Below are 21,322 nucleotides of genomic sequence, written 5' to 3'. Positions count from 1 at the left end.
CATTTGATAGTGATGGATTTTCTCTTAAAGGAAACCACATTTAATGATAACGTTATTTAGTGTGGGGTTTTAGGGTACAGTGTACAAAAAATGTAAATGCAAACTGATATGTACAGATTTGTTTGTCAATGGCCTAGAGGTCCTATAGCTAGGAAAATAGCTATAAATATATTTAACATGGTACGTATGGGTTAACTGTTTTTCCACCACTTTTTTTCAAACATGTTACTAGACACACAATTTGTGCTAGCCTCTTGTGGCCTGGTTCTAAGCAAACATTTGGCCTTGGATTGTTGGTACACTTGGCAACTACCAGGCCCTACTCTTCAGTTGAGATTTTAGGAACTGCCATGTAGAGAAAATCAGTTAAATTATTTATTTGTGCATATTTATGCAGTGATTTCTATATACTTATAAAGCTCTGGAAAAAAATAAGAGACCACTTTAGTTTCTGAATCAGTTTCTCTGATTTTGATGATTTATAGGTATATGTTTGGTTAAAATGAACATTGTTGTTTTATTCTATAAACTACGGACCACATTTCTCCTAAATTCCAAATAAGAATATTGTCATTTTGAGCATTTATTTGAAGAAAATGAGAAACGGGCAAAATAACAAAAAAGATGCAGAGCTTTTAGACCTCAAATAATGCAAAGAAAACAAGTTCTTAATCAAATTAAGAGTTCAGAAATCAATATTTGGTGAAATAACCCTGGTTTTTAATCACAGTTTTCATGCATCTAGGCATGTTCTCCTCCACCAGTCTTACACACTGCTTTTGGATAACTTTATACCACTCCTGGTGCAAAAATTCAAGCAGTACAGCTTGGTTTGATGGCTTGTGATCATCCATCTTCCTCTTGATTATATTTCAGGGTTTTTTAATTTGGTAAATTCAAAGAAAATCATTTTAAGTGGTCTCTTATTGTTTTAGAGCTGTATATCGTTTGCCCTCTGTAAGAGCTGGGTTTGAGGTGGTGGCTGGATCCACTGAGTTTTGGTGTTTTTTCAGCAGATGGTCTCTAGAGGGCATTGTGTGGGATTTCACACATTCCCCCACAGCGCTGAAACATTTGGAAGTGTGAGGAGCTCCGTCCAGTTTCCTTTACTGAACCAAGACCGTGAAGCCGGGATGTTTGGATACTGCTCGGCTGTGTGTGGAGTATGGAGAGTGTTCAGGCGGGGATGAGGTCTGAGCGGGGTTCTGCTGCTGCTGCTGCTGGCTGCGTTGGAGACTCTGGGGACGGGACTGTGGAGCTGCTGCTGCCGCTGTTCGGCACTTGCTGCTGCGAATACCGAGTAAATTAGCGATTCAGCAACCGCGCCTGTTTAAAGTTGCTGGTCTTGTTGATTCAGCTGAGGTGAAGCGACCGAGTCGCGTTTCAGAGGATGCTAAAATGGGAATTAAGTTTTGGATAATATTTATCCTCGTTCATTATAGTGAAGGAGTTCACGGTAAGTTTGTTCAAAATTGTGTGGATAAATAATGATAAACAGAGTGTAAACAATGTTAATGAATAGCCCACTTAACTTAACTAGTTAGTTAACGTTAGCTAAGCTAAGCTAAGCTAGCTAGGTTAACTAACTTAGATAAGCTAGTTACCAAATTAGTTCGTTTTTGTTTTTTTTGTTAAATTGAATTTATACATTCAAGTACATTTATAACAAGTAACTTAAACAAAAAATAAAGACACCTCAAGTTAGGTTAGCTAGGTTGGCTAACTAACGTTAGATAACTTTAACGTTAAGTTACTTGTTGGAAACCGCAGCAGCAGCAGCAACAACAACAACAGCCTGGTTTACCCTCTGGACTGTATTCAAGCAGAATTATAGCTTTATAAAAGAAACCAGCAATCTAAAATAATCCTGCAGTCCATGCTGAATGGGCTTTAAAAAAATAATTATTAGGTTACCTTTTCTTTTATAAAAAATAGATCTTTTTTTGCATATACATAAAAAAATCTTCATTTTTTATTCGGCATCACAGTGTTTGTTTAACATTGAATCTGTCATCTAGCTAATAGTGTCCCCACATTAGTTCCTCCATAGGCAGTGAATGTAGGCATTGATTAGGCTGTTCTGGCTGAAGCTGCAGCACTGTAGAAGCCAGCTGTAGTCTGCCTCCACACTGGAGAGCTTTCATCCTTCTGCAGCTTGCATTACGTCTGCTAGCCTCAGTCAGAGCATGGGCACTGGAACAGGTCTGTGCAGTGGTTTTGGCACAATGGAGACCACAGATTTGGGTACAAAAGCTTCTAAAGCTGTGAAAATGCAAACTTGTAACATGTTTGGTGGTATTCGAAACAGAAAGGTCTGCAAAACTAAGGTATTTTATCTTATTGTGATAAATTATGTGAACAATACACTTAATGTTGATTTTCTTTTGGATTTCTTCAACACTGACCAACTGTATTTTTTTTTTTATTTAAAAAAAAAGAGTGCATACATCATCATAATTTAGATAGCCTTGTGGAAATGTAGCACTGGGAAATATTTTGTTGGTTTGTGTTGTTAACAAACATGTTCCACCATTATGTGAATTGGTTTTCAGTTCTAACAACATCTGTTTATTAATATATGCAGTGGTGCTTGCAAGTTTGTAAACCTTTTAGAATGTTCTATATTTCTATGTAGATTCGACTAAATCAGATTTATTATTAAGATAAGTTGATACATTTGCCAATGCTGATACAAAAACATTTATAGAACTTAAAAAAAAAATCAGCCCCTGATAACTTTAAGGCTTTGATATCACAAACTAGAAATACTCTGTAATAGACTGTTCTCTCTAGAGCCAGTGTTTCCTTGATTGTACCACATGTCAAGATGTTCCCATCTGTACTGTGTGTTATCTCTCAGGGCTGAAGTTCACCAAGAACCCAGCCAACCTCACAGTAACCCAAGGTAACATGGCCCGTCTGGGCTGTGCCATTGAGGGCCTGAGCGAGCCGGAGATTGTGTGGATGAAAGATGGAGAAAAGCTGTACAGCACGGATCAGATGTACATCACTCTAGAAGCCCATCACTGGGAGACCTTTCACAGGTAAGAACATTTCTGCTTATTGTTTACAAAATCTGGAGGGCAAAGATTAAATAATGTAAATAGTCTTTAGCTCTTTATTTAAATAGTCACAGATCATCTCTTATGACTTCATACATCATCTGATAAGGTGTGTCCTTATGGCTGTTAAATCTTTTACTGTTTATTACTGTATCTCACATGACTAACCCCTTGGCCTGTGTGTGTACATCCTTTTGATTTGCTTGAGTAACCCAAGTCAGCTTAGAATTTGGTTTTGGGATTTTTTGTAAAAGGAACAGCATGGAACATTTTAAGTGGTCGTCCAATAACTAAATTTAGGCTGCAGTAATTCTTCTTCATTCATTTTAGGAACTTATTGTCCTTGCAATAAAAACATGTGTCTATAAAATGGTGAATTTACAGGAAATGGCCCAAATCTTTATTTTAAGACATTTTAGAACCTTTTTATTGTGTTAATGGTGTATTAATCAAGAATTATTCACACATCACCTACAGGGTTCAAACAGTAGGAGAAAAATAAAAACTGACAAGGAATTGGGATGAATTTTTCACCAGAGAGCAGCGATAATGTAGTGGTTCTTAAAACTAAACACTGCATTTTTTAGGGCTTCATTTCAAATTCACACCAGTCTGAAGAAACAGGTTTTCAAACATTGTAAATGCCTAAGAAACAGATACGTAGTGTAGTGTAGTGTTTTCTCTGTGTTTCATGGTTAAGTGTGAGTCAGAATTTGGATGAAATGGTGTTGCAGTTAGTTAATCAGCTTTAAAGACTCCTTCAAAAACCTTCCCTCTGCTTTAGGCTTTAATGTAACAACACAACACAATACTTGAAGTAATGCGCAAACCACTGATAGTTCTGATGGTACTTTATTTGAATTTTTAACAGTTTAAAAATTTCAGCACATGTTTAATTCTTGTTAATTGTGGCTCATTCTTCCTTACAAAAGGTTCCAGTTCTGTGAGATTCTTGTGCGTGACCTGATCTTTTGAGGTGTGTCCTTAGATTTGTGATGAAATCTAGGGTAGGAGGGCTATGGCGAAACCACCAGATTGAGGTAGCCCATTTTGGATTCAATAATGCGGTCATTATCATTCTGTAGAAGCTTCAGAATCACCAGCTTTTTTTTAGACAGTGTGACGTTTGCGACAGGATGTGCTCGTATTTTAATTGAATCCATTTTCCCCTCTACCAGTAAAATGTTCTGTGTGACCATGGTAAAAAGGCTCATATCTCTTGGGGTGCCCACACTTTTCCATGGTGCTCATAAATTGTACAAATAATGCACTAATCTTTAAAACCTTTAAAACATTGTTTCATCATTTAATGTTGTTTGGAGAAGAGTTTATCTTTTACCCTCTTCTTTCAGTAAACTAAATTGTTGTCTGTATGTTTGCATACCACTGCCGGTGACTGAGGTGTGTTGAGCTGGCCATGAGTAATTCAAAAACTGTGAACAAAAGCACGGGGGGCCAGATGCTAATCCCCTGCACGAGTGCTGAGGTGGTGGAGCCTTTTATGAAACATGAAAGAAGTCATGGTAATACATGGTATTACATTTGATATGTCAGTAAAGAATGAGACACATTTATTTCTGGCATTGAAAATTATTATTAAGAAAGTGTTCAGAAAAATGTATGCAAATATTATTCATACAATAAAGAGTCATTTGTTTGGTTACTAGTACTTACTACTTCTAATGATCCTAATTTAATTTGTAATGGAGATCTAACACCTGTTTTGATAAATCAGTACATACGTATGTAAATTCAGTTGGCAGTTAATGGAATTTAAAGAAACCTATGCATTGGCTGTGCATTGGGAAGGAACAAAATATATCAAGTAATTTTCTTTCAAAATAAGAATGTCTTGGTTATATTTGCAGTAGTTAAATTTGTGTCAATCTACATTCTAATGCTAAATGTTTTCATAAGCAAAAGTGCACTGATTGAATAGAAAATTTGTTTTTAAATAAGATTTACGTGCCATAAATATTTGCTCAGCATTGTTTATGACTGTTGTGGATGTATGTTGTCACTGTCATATACATTTTTTAAATATTTTCTTGTAAATAATGATGGAGCATTTTGTATTGGTCCATTCTTTACGAAACTGACAGCAAGTCAGAAAGTAAATAATGTTTGCAAATAATGCAGAAATATACATACAAGTTGTTGGTGTGATGCTTTTTCCCACTGTATGGTATTTGCAGTACTTGACTATACTCTTCTTTGGTACTTGGTTCATGTTCCACTATCACAACACCTATACCTCCACTCTTGAATAAACCTCTTTTTAGGATTGAACATAACGTTTTATTCTTTACTTGGCTTGCTTTGAACCACAAGCAAACATGTACCTAAAAGTACCTTGTTCCAGGTACCAAATCTTTTTCTAGTACAAAAGGATTATTTTTTCTTTTTTGCTCATTATTAAATTGAGAGCTTTTATCATTGTGTATTTGCAATTGTACTTTCAGTGTGAAGTCAGTCCAGCAGCAGGATGCTGGGAAGTACTGGTGTGAGGTTGAATATTACGGCACGGTCATCTCCTCCGAGCCAGCTTGGATCACAGTAGAGGGTAAATCAATACCACTTTCCTCCTTAGTTCTCTTCTTAGCTTCTTATTCTACAGAACTGAACCATAGCTTAGAGTTGTTATTTATGATATTATACATTTAAAAAATCACATTCTTTATTTCTTATATCAGCTCTTATACGGTTAATTTTGCTTTAATTCAGTTTCACTCGTTACATGTCTTTCATGTTTTGTTTGTATTCAGGTGTGCCTCATTTTACTAAGGAACCTGAGGATGTAGCCACATTTCCAGGAGCACCATTTAACCTGACGTGTGCTGCTGTTGGACCCCCTGAGCCAGTGGAGGTGCTCTGGTGGCTGGGGGGAGTGCAGGAGGGAGATTTTAGGCCCTCTCCATCCGTTCTCTTTGTCCGGGGTAATTCTCCTCTTAAAAAGTTTAATTATAACAGAAATCGGTTGTGTCTATAATAATACCCACATTCATAGAGATATGAGCAGTGTTGAGAGTGTTAGTCATTCTTCTGACTAATGTACTACAAGCTGTTTGTATTGGGCAGTTGAGTCAAAGGTCACATTCAGTGGCTAGCAAAACAAGGCTGGGTTTAAAAACTATTTTTGGAGGTTGTCAAAGATTCTGCACAGTTCCTTTCTCTTATTTCTCGTTTTGGTTACTGTTTAGTTTTGGTTGTTGAGACACTGTTTCCATCCAACCTTTAAGACCTGAATTGAATGATACCAGCACTGCAGTTTAAAACCCTGCAGACTTAATATGGGACGATGGTTCTTTATTTATCAAAGAACGAACATGGTCATGTGATAGTATTTGCTCCTAACATTGTTTATGAATCTGGGCCAATGTTTGTTATGTATATAAATGCTTATATCTGGGCCAATATCTCAAATGTGAGTGAAGATATCTGCCATTGAATAGATTAATGACTGTAGGTTTATTTAAGGAGGCTATATACTGTATTTTCTGTACTGTCACTGCAGAAATTTGGTTGTAAATTTAAAGTGATATTAAACATATCAGATTTAAATTGTGGATGCCTACCGACACTCTAGCAAATGACTGATATTCTAGGCCAACCATGTATTCAATGTGACGTAACTGCAAAGATCACTTCTCTTATTTCTCTGAAATGCAATATAAAAATCAATACTGCTCGAGCAGTAATGCGTAGGGAAACTTTCCCTATTTAGATGTTGATAAAGAAAAATGATGAAGTCAGTCACTGCATTTCAAAAGTGTTGCCTGCACCTTATCTGTCACTGTGCAAAAATTACGGGAAACAAAGACATGTGCAGAAATAATTTATGAATAATTTGTAAAGAAATCTGTTCATAGAACAGATCTACCAAGGACCCATCCTTCCTCAACCTTAGCTTACACTTGGAATGCAGCTCATGTCTGTGTTGTACTGTATCAAATTTTAAAGCTAAGGCACTTTTGCCCTTTGTTCATACAGTACAGTACACTCAGTTTAGTGGTCGGTGGTCATTTTATGAAACGTGTTAAATGTACTAAATGCTACAGTTCAAGGCAACTGTGTTGTCAGCATGAATTGAGGTGCAACAGGATGTAGCAAGACTGGACAGATACAGCAGTGGAAACAATGTGAGGCAGCAGCTCTTTTCTTTATGGCTCACGACATTGTCTTTAATATGGTGTTTTCATCTAGGTGTGAACGACAGCGTTAAGTTTTACTGTGAAGCAAAGAATGCTCGAGGGATTTCTATCTCTCGGACTGGCACTGTGCACATCAAAGGTAGGCTGTGTTTGTTTGTTATACTGTAAAGAATCTTCTTTTACTATTCCCAGATGCTTAATTACACTGACATGACAAAATGTCATTAGACAGTAACTCAAAGTGTTTGTATGGGCAATTCTAGCCAATCATTACCTTCCACTGCACTGTCCACTGTGGGTGGTAATGCCTTCTGTGATGTATTATCGGTACTGTCCCATCTATCTTCATTCATGTTGCCTTGCAATGAGCACAATGGCCAGTGTTTAACTAATTCCCAGAATAGCACTTTACAACAGTTTGCAGTTATAGCCATCCTATAAGGTAGTGCTGGGCAATTATGGCCAAAAAAATAATCTTAGATTTTTTCCCCCCAAAAATACGATTTTTGCTTATAATCGATTTTTTTCACCCCCTACTAAAAATCTAACTACAGATGAAAAAGAAATAATTTAAAGCTGGGTTTTTCTGTGAAAAAACAATAAATATATGTATATCTGTTTGGTGTTCAGATGCTTTGGGATGAGTGAATCAATGAGTCGACTACAGCATGGAGTTACTCACACACAGACACAGGGTTTATACTTCAGAACGCTGGTCTAGGACTGAAAATTGAGAAATAACGCACTAAACAAGTCACAGAAGTAACTTTGAAGGCGAAATTATTATTGTTTTTTCCCTATTAATCACGGATCCTCACTGGAGAGCAATGACGCTGCAGTTTTTAGAAACGGTAAGATTTATTTCTAGATTATATATAAGCTTTATTGCACCGCTTGTTTGTGTTGAAAGTGCTGAAATAGTGCTTGGATTTTTTGTTTTAGTTTTTCAGTTCTTAGAGCGCAGTGTTAAAAAAATATGCCTGCGTTAAGTCTGTGGGAGGTGCCAGCGGCGGTAAATCAGTAGCGTTTTCGGATATTTTAGATTAAAAAGGGATAGGGGTGTGGTCACCGTGACCCGGCAGTCAGGAAGCACCTGGCAGTCACAGAAACAGGGATCATGAACTCAAAACGTATATTTATTTAGGTTCCAGTGCCCTTCACCAACACAAAACAACTCTAAAAAGAACTCCACTGCCCCAGTGGGTCTCTAGTTGCAACTTTCAGTCTTTGTTTCAACTGTAGCATCTCTCTTGAGTGGGGGCTTTATGCCGGTCTCAGCTGGCTGCTCAATCAGTCCTGATTCAGACCAGCTGGGACCGGTTACAGTATGTAAAATCACGAACAAAATCACATTAAAACTGTAATTCAAATTAATCGAATTCATCGCGAAAATCGCCCAGCACTACTATAAGGTAACACTTCATGATCAATACACATACTGTTATCCCATGATATTTGGCATGTTGGTGTACTGTATTAACTTAGACATAATACGGTTTTATTTTAGATCAGTTTTAATTATTTCTATTGATTATTTTATGAAACATGCAAAACAAAAAAAAACAAACTATTTTTTTATTTTCTTTTTCCTTACAGTACTCCCAGATTCTCCTACTCATGTCAACATTGACCAGGTAGCCCATAATGTGACAGTAATGTGGAGGCCTGGGTTCACTGGGCATTCTGACCTGTCAACCTGCACCATTCAGGTACTGTAGTTTGTTCCTTCCACATCAGCAAAACGGTTCAATAAACGACACAGGTTTACCTTTTCTCTATATTACTCAGATTGCCCCAGGGTCCATTCACAGTGTTATTAGGTTACACATGGAAAGTGCCCAACCTAATGTTGATGTCAGTGGGATTTTAATTCATAATTTGGCTTCTGCATTCAAAAATGTTTGCACAATAGATCTAAATCTCATGGCAGCAAATTAAACTTATAATGAAAGTTTAATTATTATGTACAGTAGCAGTACAAATAAATAAGACTTGTGCAATAGATTGTAATTATCACTAAGATTTTTCTGGATAGATATACAGTCATCTTGGCATCTGCAAGTCATCAGGAGCTATGTCTCTACTGTGTTTGTTTTTCCCCCTCCTGCTCCCAATCCCTTCTACAGATGTCTAAGAGCCCTGGGAGGAAGGTCAAACTTCCTGAATTGCAAGTTACTGTGCCACCGTTTCAGCACACCATTGACGGACTAAACAGTCATACCAACTACAGTGTGCGAATCCGGTGTGATAATGAAGTTGGCTCCTCCCCTTTTTCTCCCTGGATTGAATTTGAAACACCAGAAGCAGGTACACTTAAGTTTTGATAAGACGAAATGCTGAATCATCAGTTTGTGTGTGTGTTTTTGTGTGTTTTTGTGTGTTTTTGTGTGTTTTTGTGTGTTTTTGTGTGTGTGTTTGCGTGTTGTACGAGCTCTTTCCTAATGGAAGGAGGGAAGGAAACCAGAGAGGAATGCAGGAAAGTGCACTCAGACATTTTCATCCTGGAAAAGAACTGAAAGATTCTTGCATTATTACTTGTTATATGTCTGAAGTAATAGCTTGGTACTTGATTTTAATTCCAGATACAGGGAGCTCTAGCACTACAGCTAAAACTTTCACATTAGGTAAAATTCTTCCAGACAAAAAAGTGCATATCAAGTATTAAAACTGGAAACATGTGTGTTAATGATTTCTTTCACATCGAGTCTGAGCTGAGAGGAATGACTGTGAGTTCTTTACTTTGTGGGGGCTCAGTGATCAGGGTCTGTGCCGCATTGATGGCTGCCCACCACTCCGGGCATGTGTGCTCACTGCTTCACTGTGTGTGTGTGTGTCTTCTGAGTGTTCTCACTGTGTGTTTGTGTGTATGTGTGTGTGTTCACTACACAAATGGGTTAAAGGTGGAGGCCACATTCCATCTGTGCCAACCAACAAGTTTGGCATATCATGTATGATTGTCTGATTTACAGAGACTTCATGTAGCCATTTTTTTCTGTTTTTTAGGTAGGATGTAGTCTTTGTACAAAAAAAATAACAAGATGGAGCAGTAAGCAGACAATGAGTAGAGAAGAACAACATGTTGTAAAGGTTCCACTACATTAAAAATCATATTATTTTTTCTTTTTCAAGGCACTTATTTATTTAAGGGCCTTAAGATCAGCATTTTCAACATACCAAAGGAATTCAGATCCACATCTGACTAAAATGGTTGGCATTAGTGAGTGGCCCAATGTAGTCAGTGCTTGGCAAGTAAATAAACAGCCCAGCAATGAGGCCTACTCTTTCTCCCCAGCACTGAGCTCACAGGCCCCAGCCAGCTGCTTGGGCCAGGGGGCGGAGAGAGGAGTTGGCCTGGCTGGATAGAGGAGCAATGGGGGGGTTTTGGTGTTGACCTTGTTTGTATGTTTGTAAACTGGCAGGACTGGCCTTAGTCCAGTGGATTCCAGCCTTGATGGTACAATGCACCATTGTGCGTGCCCCCAATCCATCTCAATGTAGGACTTATTCAGGACTTGCAGTGCTGCCACCCACTGCTCAACATTGAAACTGCTTTTTGAAATGTTTTAAAATGTTTTGTGTAGAGTAAACTGTAAAACTGTTAAAAATAAATAAATGAGACTGGTAAAATGGATCTTTATGTAAATATATGATGAATTTTGTTGCTATGATCTCCGTTATACACAGTGCCTGCAGCAGCTCCCAAGAACTTCACCTTTGAACTAACAGAGCAACAGCTCTCTCTGAAGTGGGCAGCGTTGGAGGAAGAGGAGCTGAATGGACGATTGCTGGCATACAAAGTGCAATGGAATCTTGGAGGAGAGAGTCAGGTACAGTGTCATAGTGCATTAATACATTTAAAACTCTGTAGGAGGTACACATGAGCCTTATGTCCTTATGCTTGTTTAAAGCTCACCTTCCGTCGTTTTTTCTTTCATTTTAAAATGTCTAGTTGTGGTCTCTAGTATGAATGAATGACATGTGAGCCGTTTTTGTAAAAAAAAAGTGCTCAGGTGTCTCTGTATAGCTCTTTTTTAATGGACTGTTTTAGGGGTGTGTCCAAAATGACCGGATTCCAGCTTTGCTCATGAATATTCATACATGCAAACAGCATGCAAATATCTCTCCTCTGATTGGCTAGGAGCACTGCGACGCCCCTCCACCGCTCTGCCGCTCACTGCCTCCCACCTCCTAACTGATGAGCGGTGATGTTGCGTCGCTTCAGCTCCGCCTCTGGGAGTTTCTCGAGCCAAGGTGGGCTGGTCTGTGAGTTTCTGCCTACGTAGGCAGAAAGATAATTCAAAATTCACCCGTTTTTCGGAGGGGGGGAGGGGGGATTTCTTTGCTTAGCTCCTGCAGACAATGGGGGCTGCAAAACAGTTTAATGTGCAGGTGTACACATTCAACTCGGAGAGACCTACTGTATTCCACAAAAAACAAGAAAAATCGTATTTTCGCGGAAGGTGACCTTTAAGGCATAGTGTCTAAAGAGGCTGTGCAGGTTTAAAAGGAACTGCTGTTCTTCTGAAATGTCCTAGTTTCCTTTATCCTTCTCTTACGCAGTTCTGAGATTGCTTAACTTCTTTTTCCTTTCGTCAGCAAGGAAGTACTATTTATCAGTGTGCCACACCTGTTATAAACTCAGATATGGCTTTGCGTGTCCTGATTATCTGGGATCTGAGGACAGGAATAGTTGTTGGAAGTTTGTAAGGTTTGTCTGTTACCATAAAATTAATATATTGAATGTCTTGCTTTTAGATCCAGAATGTCTTGGGACCAGAACAGCTTAATATAGTGTTTAATGACTTGCTGTGTCACATGGAAGCTAAAGAACATTGTACTAACCTGCAGGATATGCAGGTTGAGCCTCCTGCGTTGAATGTGGATGTGATTTCTGCTTGAGTCACATGTCTGTCGCACAAACAATTCTAGCTGAAAGTTGACTGTCACAATCATGCCACTCATTGCACTGCATTGTCCACTGTGGGTGGTAAAGTTACTGTGACGTAATCCTGATACACTGTGGATCAGGTCTCCCTCAAACTACTATATTTTAAGGTGTCTTGGCATGAGCACATTGACCAGCATTCAGCCTCACACACACCTCGAGATAACACCTTACAACTTGAATAAGTGAGGGATTTCTCATGCCATACTCTGAGGTAACATCTAATTAAAAGTTTACATACTACTATCCCATGACTTTTGGCATCTTAATATGAGTAGCTCTTTGTTGTACACTGTAAATATTTTGCCTCAAAATGAAACAAATGGTGGGCTTTTTGCTGGACTAGTGGAAGTTAGATCAATTAAATTATCTTTTAATGCTTCAACAAGAAAGTTTTATAGTTAATTACTGGTTAGTGATGCTCTCTGGTTCTTTTTGGTGTCCAGACAGTAATATCTGAAGAGATTTTAATAGGATCTGGAAATGTTAGCTTTTAGTCTTGCTTTACTGGAACGTCCCTGGCCATCGCACCGATACCCTCAGCAGTTTGGCACTTTCTCTGGTTTAGTTTGTTTCAGTCAGCTCTTCTCTGAGTTCTCTTATCCTTTATTTGTTGAATTTCCCAAAGTAGTTATCGATAGTGGGCTGGTTGTATTTCTATTATGTAACAGTTTTGGAATTGACTTGTTTTACAGCCCTAATTTGCTGAGGAAACAACAGTCACTTTAATGTACCAGTTCATTATTAATCTAGGCAAGATAAATATATTTTTCTATTCTAGAGCATCTGTAGAGTTTACCTATACATGACCTATATATTAAGCCATACTATTTTTGTAATGATCATTCTGACATTAAATTTAACATCTTTGATTTAACAATGTTGTGATGCAATTCAGTGGCTTAATATTGGTATGCCAGCACCATTCAGAAAACATTCCTCATTTGTTGATGAAGCAGGAGCGTCTTGACCCACAAATAACAAAATGCCATTGTAGCAGCGCTACACCCAAAAGCCACACTGTAGAAAGAGCATTCAATATCAGTATCTTCTTCCCAACTATTTGGGCGTTTCCACCACACCGACTTTTATGTAGTAATAGTATTCCAGGAACTCTTGGCCATTATGTGTTTTATCTCTCTGAGGATTTGTAACATTTATTTATTATGAACTGTTTGTTCTTTTCGTTTTTAGGAGCCTCTACTGTTTAAGGAAAATATTGCTCATATGTCTGGAGGAGGCCGTTTCTTTAATGCCACTTTCCAGGTGTCAGCATGCACCATGGCAGGGTGTGGGCCCTGGAGTCAGCCAGTGCTCATTATGCCAGCCTCAGGTAAGGCTCATGTTACAATTTCATGTATCTAGAGATAAAAAGTAGACTACTGCCAACTAAACTGACAGACCAATACACAAGACTGACAGTAATTGTCAAAAATGTCAGCCTTTATTATTTTAGCTTGTTTAATAGCCTTGAACTGTTGTGCATTTGTAGGATTAGGATATGAGCTAAAGCCTAAACAAGAAACATAACACAACTAAACTCATCTTACATCAAAATGAAATGCAATAATAAATCCTTAATTTCAGTTTAATAAAAAAAATATTTACATAGCACTGTTCACAGTGAATGTCACAGTGAGGTCCAGACCTCTTTTAAGTAAACCAATGTGACAGTGGCATGGAAAAACCCCCTTAGTGCTAGAGGAAGAAACTTTGGGAGGAACCAAGACTCCGAAGTGAAACCCATCCTAATTGGTTGATACAGGATTACACAACAAATACACAGTATAGTGCAAAAAACACCATATAGCACAACAAATAAAAGAGAAGCAAGAATAACAGGAAGTGAGATAATCACCCTCTATTTTCACACCAGAGAAAAAGATAAGTTTATGGTCTGTGGGAGGCTCATTAGCATAGGTGTGACCACTGGCCCTCTCCCTCCTCCAGTCATCCCTTAGAGACAACCGCCAGATTCAGATTATGTTCCTCCTGTGCATTAATAGTGTCTGGCACATATAAATGTAATGAATTAATGTAATTTTATGTTTCTTCAGTTATGCAGGCTCAAACTCAGAGAGGGCACATGTGGGTAGGTCTGATCTTAGGTCTGCTGGTGGCTACGATGGTGGGACTGCTGCTGACAGTCTTGGTACACAGAAGAGGCAAAGAGACCCAGTTTGGGTAAGCTTGCACTGTAGGCATTAACATTATACATATACTAGATAACATTATATAACTGATTGTTCACTGACTGTAAAAGGTCTGAATGTGCTCTACTATTGTGTATTACTGTGTATTTATATTAATATAGAATGATTTGAAACTTTCAATTTTTCCTCTTTGCTAGAACTGTATTCAAGCCTCCAGGCGGAGAGACTGTGGTGTCTTTCACAGCAGCAAGGTCCTTCAACAGGCAGTGCCCTGAGCTCCCAGAATCCACCTGTATGTTTATATGTTGAATAAACTGACAACCACAAATATAAACACTGGTGCGGTTATACTGCTTGAGTGAAGTTGTAGAATTAATTTTTTTGTTTTGGTTTCCCTCTAGTGGACAGTCTTGGCATCAACGATGAATTGAAGGCCAAACTACGGGATGTACTCATCCCAGAAAGGCTCCTCACTCTTGGACACATGCTAGGCAAAGGTTAGTTATTTGAAATGTCCCTAACTGCATTTTTTGTACACAAGATTACATTAACTAAGATACATTATCCAAACAGAATTATGTGTAGACAGTGTTCTGGACTTGTTATTATGCTAACTTAAGCATAAACATGTCTAGGAAACAATACATAATTGCAAAGGATGAATCCAATAACAATTTGCATTGAATACTTTTTAAGTGTAATTGCAACACTCATCCTTTTTATGTGCATCAAAGCACACTATATTGCATTACATTACTTACAATAAATATGTACATAGAGTAATAGAAGTTCAAGGTTAAAAAAAAAATTAGACAGTGCCTCAAGGACATCAAAGGGAAATAGTGGGATAGAGTAGGAAAAGAAGGAAATGAGGTTAGAAGTATTTAGTTTGTTAGATAATACACTACACAATACAATACAGATAATACAGTACACTTTACCTCAGCAGTGCTATTCTAATCATGAATTTCAGCAGTGCTACTCTGTTCAAACATTTAGCAAACTATTTACCTCAGCAGTGCAACTTTATTAATACGTTTACTTTAGTAGTGCCATTAGATGCGCTATTAAAGTCCCATGATTACCTCGGCAGTGCAGTTTTGAAAATAATTAGTAATTGTTCAGTATGAATTACTCTGTCCGAAAGCACAAATGTGCTTTTTTATTGCCAGTTTTGGGGGGGAAATTGTGTCAAATATTCAGTGCATACCTAATATTAAAGATTTTTTTATGCAGGTGAGTTTGGCTCAGTGAGAGAAGCCTTTCTAAAAACAGAGGATGGCTCAGTGCAGAAGGTGGCAGTAAAAGTACTGAAAAGTAAGTAAGAAGTGTTTAATACTGAGTTTTGTTTTCTTACAGAAAAGCTGCTAATGGTTAGTCCAACTTGTTGCATAGGTCTGTTTACTACTGTCTTACATATTTCCATTTTTTGGGGGGGTTAAAGCTGATATCAACTCTTCAAGTGATATTGAACAGTGTCTGAAAGAGGCTGCCTACATGAAGGATTTCCACCATCCCAATGTCATCCAGCTCATAGGTTGGTGAATAAACTTCTGAATTGATTATTATTATTATTAATATTTTTATTATTATTATGATTAAAGGTAACGTGTGTCCACCGCATTGTGTGTTTCTACTCAATCAGGGGTGAGCCTACATAGAAGACCACAGCAGCGATTACCTATCCCTATGGTCATCCTTCCGTTTATGAAACATGGCGACCTGCACACTTTCCTACTCATGTCCCGGCTTGGGGATGACCCTTTTGTGAGTGTTTTGACTCTCTCTCAGTCACGCACGTTGCAGTGTGGTTCATGCCAGGGCTTTGGCTTGGGCATGACAGGCTATGCTAACTTTGCAGGGCTGTAAATGACTAAATGATAATAGGTGCATCTCAGATTTGGTGACATTTACATTAATAAATCCCATTAAACAGTATGGGGCAGTTTCCCCAGATAAGAAGCGTAGTCCTAGACTATATATTCCTTTCTCCATTAAAATTTAGTGCAGTGCAAAAGTAGGTTAAAATAAGACATGCTGATGAAATACGATGCTCCATCCCATATTTTTGGGATAAATCATGGATTTGATCATCCAACATCCTGACCTCACTATCACTGAATACAATCAAATCCTCACAGCAGTGTTCCAAAATGTATCCCTGTACACATGACACTCATAACAATAGTGGTACCTTTTTTTCAAGGTTCTTTTAAGAATCATTTTTTAATTCTCATGGTTCTATTTGTTATCATTAATATTATTATTATTACAAATCACATTTTCTATGATTGCAGCAGATTTTTTTTAGGCATGTTTGTTAACATACAATAAGCTTACTTGCATGATCATACTGGAGCATGGAACTGTAGGGATGATGATTTAGGGTGCAAAATGGTAAAGATTTTGTGCAACACGCTGGATGGGTTGTGGGATGGAAAATAAATCTCGCTCTTACTCCAGACTATTCTCATTTGTCTTTGTTTAACATTTTCTGCATTCATCTTCTATTGTTTACCTATTTTATTTCCTTTGCATTGTTTATTGTTTATTAAAACTTTTATATGCATCTGTTTCGTGCATTTCCTGTAGACCCTCTCTCTTCAAATGCTTGTTCAGTTCATGCTGGATGTTGCTCGGGGGATGCAGTATCTTAGCAGCAAAAACATCATTCACAGGGACCTGGCTGCTCGAAACTGCATGTGAGGGTTTACACACACATTTATCCAAAAGACAATAAGGTTTTATTAGTATCTGTTGAAAACAGCATACAGTTAAACTAGATTTGAGCTCGTATGGGTTGCATATCATGGTCTTGATAGTCTCACTGAAGCTTTTTTGGCTTTTGTCACTTTTATGTTTTAGGTTGAATGAGAACATGACCGTCTGCGTAGCAGACTTTGGTCTTTCCAAGAAGATCTACAGTGGGGATTATTACAGACAAGGGTCTGTCTCAAAGCTGCCAGTGAAATGGATTGCACTGGAAAGTTTGGCTGACAATGTCTACACAACACAGAGTGATGTGGTAATACACACTCAACCTTAAATATGCTTATGCACATGCAATTATATATTGTTATAAATCTGTCACTCAAATCTTTAATATGTTACTGTACTACTGAAAGAAAATCACCATTCCTAAATTTATTTTAGGACCTTTTATTTTCTGACATTCTAGACTATTTCTAATCAGACTTATCTTCCACAGTGGGCTTTTGGTGTGACCATGTGGGAGATTATGGCTCGGGGACAGACACCTTATCCTGGAGTGGAGAACTCTGAGATTTACGAATACCTCATCAAGGGTGAAAGACTTAAACAGCCACCTGACTGCCCAGATGATATGTGAGTACCAATAGCTTAAGAATGTGTTGGAACTGTAGCATGGAAACGTAAATGTAATAGCTAATACAAATAGAGATAGATGTATATCATTATCAACTAGCAGTAATCTAAAACCTTTAATACATTAATTGTTTCTATCACAAATGAATCATCACTAAGTTTTGCCCCACCTCCCACCTGTAATTTTTTATTTTACAAAGCCTGGCCATGTATTAGCAGTTTTATTTATTAGTGTAAATCTACTGTCGAGTACATTTCATCTTTTTTATTCTGATATTTAATATCTTTCTCTCTCAGTCTCCCTTACACACAAACACATTAAAGCTTTCTTGCTAATACTTTTTTTATTTATACATTTCATTATGTACATTTTCAATTTTATTTACTTTTTAGAGGTTTTGTTCAGTATGACTGCATCAACTCTGAGATAAAACATTCTGAGAAAGGAATTGGTAACCTTTGAATAACCCTTCTCTCTACCTTCTCCTGTCCAGTTATGAGATCATGCACAGCTGCTGGTCTCCAGTCCCTAAGTGTCGTCCCAGTTTCCAGCACCTGATAGCACAGTTGGAGAGTCTGTGGGCCGGGCTGTCTCCAGCACCTGCAAAGGAGCCGTTGCTTTATGTAAACTTGGAGGGTGAGGAGGGCGAGCCAGACTCTGGGCTTGGGGCTGGAGCTGGTAGCGTGACCACTGAGGAGCGTTCATGGGGAGTGCCTTGGCAGTGCGTGGGGATGGAGGAGGATGAAAAAGACTGGCTCATGGTGTCGTCAGGGGCTGCACTGGCTATCGGCGGAGACTACCGCTATATTATTGGCCCTTGTGGTGCCATAGATGGAGAAAGCAGACGGTCTGAGGATGGCCTGTCAGAGGATGCAAAGGATGAGGAGGAGGATATCATAAATGTGTGATGTCTTTTCTTATTTTTTTACTGGACTAATCACGTGGACTGCTTATGAAGAGCAGGCAGATGTGTGGAAAAAACAACACGAGAATTCATAATGGATGAATTATGATGGAAAATCTTGATAGACTAGGGGCATTTGTGAGTTAATGCACAACAACATGCTAGGACATGCTAACTACACTGTCCAAGTGGGGCCACATGAATATACAATCACATGTTTATAATACGAAGTAGGGCTGCACAATACATCAATTAAGAATCACCATTGCAATTATGACACTAACACAAAAGGAAATACAAACTGTTCTCAAGTTCTATGAAATGCATGATTGTTGCATCCAGAAATCAACTGACAGGAATGAAGCTTAGTGGGTAGTTGTGCCACTTGCATCGGGTCATCTTTAGTAACGAGTCCCACTTTAAGTTTAGTGAGATGACCAATAAATCTGTGAACACCCAGAATGCTTAGTGTCATGCTGTGGGCACAATATTGGACAGTGCCAGATCACCTTAGCCCAACATAATGTTAGGAACAACTCTTCAAAATAGAGGAGCGTAAAATTCAGCATCCTGTCCATCCCTTAATTTCCATGTTCCCCATGGGAGCTGATCCCCCCCCCCCCCCCCCACATTCCACCTTAAATGATGCCGTCTCTGCTGTCTGTTGTACCATTGAAGGTAGAATGGAAATTTAGCTAGCTAGCTAGGTACAGAGATGTAACATTTTTCTTTTTTTATGCTTTAAAGAAAAAAAATGGACATAAGACACTGGAACTAAACATTAAGCTATGGTAATATAGTGTTTATTGTAATTTTGCTTCTGCCACCATCTTGTAATTTCTTGTACTCCTGCGTTTGGTGTGTGCCCTCTGTTTGAAGGGCCATATATCCCTAACAATTCCCCCTCGAGCATAAAAATTCTGCAAGCTGTGTGGTATGGATTTGGAACCTTTACAACTCTGAGTTGTCTGTTACACATGCATTACACCCTACTGTATGTGTGACTCACTAAATATGACCAAGAGTTGTCTATATCAGTCAGAAATTGTTAGCATTTATTGTTCCTACAACCTTATATTCCTTTCAAATAACACTGAAATTCCTTCTAGGTGCAACTATTTTTGCAACCATTTCTTTGATGAGTGTACATCATAGTATCAAAATTGCAATGTAAATTTCCCCTAAATATGGTGCAGCCCTAATATGAAGCGGAAGTGTTAATTTACAATATTAACAAATTTAAAAAACTGAAGCACTGTCGACATTTTGCAAATTAACTGTAGTTTTATTAACTTAAATGTTACTGGAAGCCGTTAAGGTATGTTTTTCAGAAGTCTGCCTTTAGTTTGTCATGAAGGACGTCTGCCGTATTTGTAAATAACAGACAGGCAACTGCATCCTTTTGTGAGATTATTATAGGTCAGCTTCACAAAACCCCTCAGTTCATGTTTTGTCATAGGCACCATATGAACATCATCATCAAGCCCACACAAGAGCATTCCATGCAACAAGGGATATCAAGGGATGTGGATTCTTAATGTGTACAATGCTTATGTTTCTGTGATGTTAAACAGATCTTTTTTTTGCAACCCATACAGTAGAATTTAAGCTTGGATGATGTTTAGGCTTGTGGTGCTTTTGTGAAAAATCTGATTGCTCCTGCTCTGCAAATGAACTCTACAGTTGTTGTAGGTGTACGGTCACTTCTTGACCCAACAATTTATGGGTGTAGAATAAGCAGTTTAACATTTGTGGTTTTGCACATGTGAACATAAACATTTAAATATGTTTTGTAAAGTATTTAACATTTAATGATTGAAGGAGATGAGCATGAGCATGTTACAAGTAAAAGAGCAAGTGTAGCAGTATGGTGACTAATCTAAAGTACAAGATAGATTTTTTTTTAACGATTGCATATTGTTACACAGAAATTATGGCATCTAATCTGCAGTACATGTTAGAAATGTTTTTTTTTATTTGCACACATGTATTCAGACTAGTGTCATACTCAAATCAAACCTAAACCAATTTAGTGTATGAGTGCTGATCAAAACTTGTTCATCAAATAATAAAAATGCAGTAAAAATGTAAGATGACATAACATATTATACCCCAGTGTTTGGGTAACATCAGCAATGTACAAAACTGTGAAGGATTTATTTGTTCCTGTTGGAGAGTGTATTAAGAGGAGATACAGTATTTCAATACGGTAATATCAGATCTACAGTCCGTGTCATAAGGGAGCCCATTTCAAGTGCTCTTCACCTAATCTGGTACCTTCTAAAGGCCAAATGAATCAGGATACTGTCAACAGTCAATAAATACAATAAAAAATTCATTCTGAAATCATTTATGTAGATTTTGAGTATTACTCATTTTATTTTTTTGTTTTGTCGGGGTTACTGCAGACCAGTTTTGCAGTTGAGAACCACTGACCATTTGTGTACAATCTGACTTCAGATAAGATATAGCTTAAGCATCACCATCACAATACATACATGTCTAATACTCACACCACAGGACATGAAACGTTACACAAGGCAAATTAAATGTCATTCTACATCTTGCCTGATGCAAATCAATAACACCAATTGTTCTCCTTTTTTCATGATATATGTACAAGATTCTAGTTGTCCATTATCATTTTATTCCAGTCTGCATTTCAAAGAGTGCATTAATAATTTCATAACAGGTTGGATCACTGACTTTGGAAGAAATACAGTGAAACTTCCTGATTTTTTTTATTTATAGAATAACAAAA

General features: G+C 37.9%; 1 protein-coding gene across 1 annotated transcript; it reads left to right on the top strand.

The window, feature by feature from the left end:
* Positions 1 to 1,046: 1,046 nt before the first annotated feature.
* Positions 1,047 to 20,910, top strand: tyro3 (TYRO3 protein tyrosine kinase). Its single transcript, XM_007251896.4, has 19 exons — positions 1,047 to 1,456; positions 2,861 to 3,044; positions 5,525 to 5,625; positions 5,828 to 5,998; positions 7,266 to 7,352; positions 8,810 to 8,922; positions 9,340 to 9,520; positions 10,898 to 11,040; positions 13,353 to 13,491; positions 14,216 to 14,342; positions 14,509 to 14,603; positions 14,713 to 14,808; positions 15,548 to 15,628; positions 15,756 to 15,848; positions 15,957 to 16,078; positions 16,904 to 17,013; positions 17,177 to 17,336; positions 17,520 to 17,656; positions 18,151 to 20,910. The coding sequence occupies exons 1-19, from the start codon at positions 1,399 to 1,401 to the stop codon at positions 18,563 to 18,565; spliced, it is 2,613 nt and encodes an 870-aa protein (XP_007251958.2). The 5' UTR covers positions 1,047 to 1,398; the 3' UTR covers positions 18,566 to 20,910.
* The last annotated feature ends 412 nt before the right edge of the window (positions 20,911 to 21,322 follow it).

Source organism: Astyanax mexicanus, chromosome 14, assembly GCF_023375975.1.
Source record: "Astyanax mexicanus isolate ESR-SI-001 chromosome 14, AstMex3_surface, whole genome shotgun sequence".
In the NCBI taxonomy this organism is placed as follows: Eukaryota; Metazoa; Chordata; class Actinopteri; order Characiformes; family Acestrorhamphidae; genus Astyanax; species Astyanax mexicanus.
Note: the sequence above shows the minus strand (reverse complement) of the source record. Positions and strands in the feature narration are given on the sequence as shown.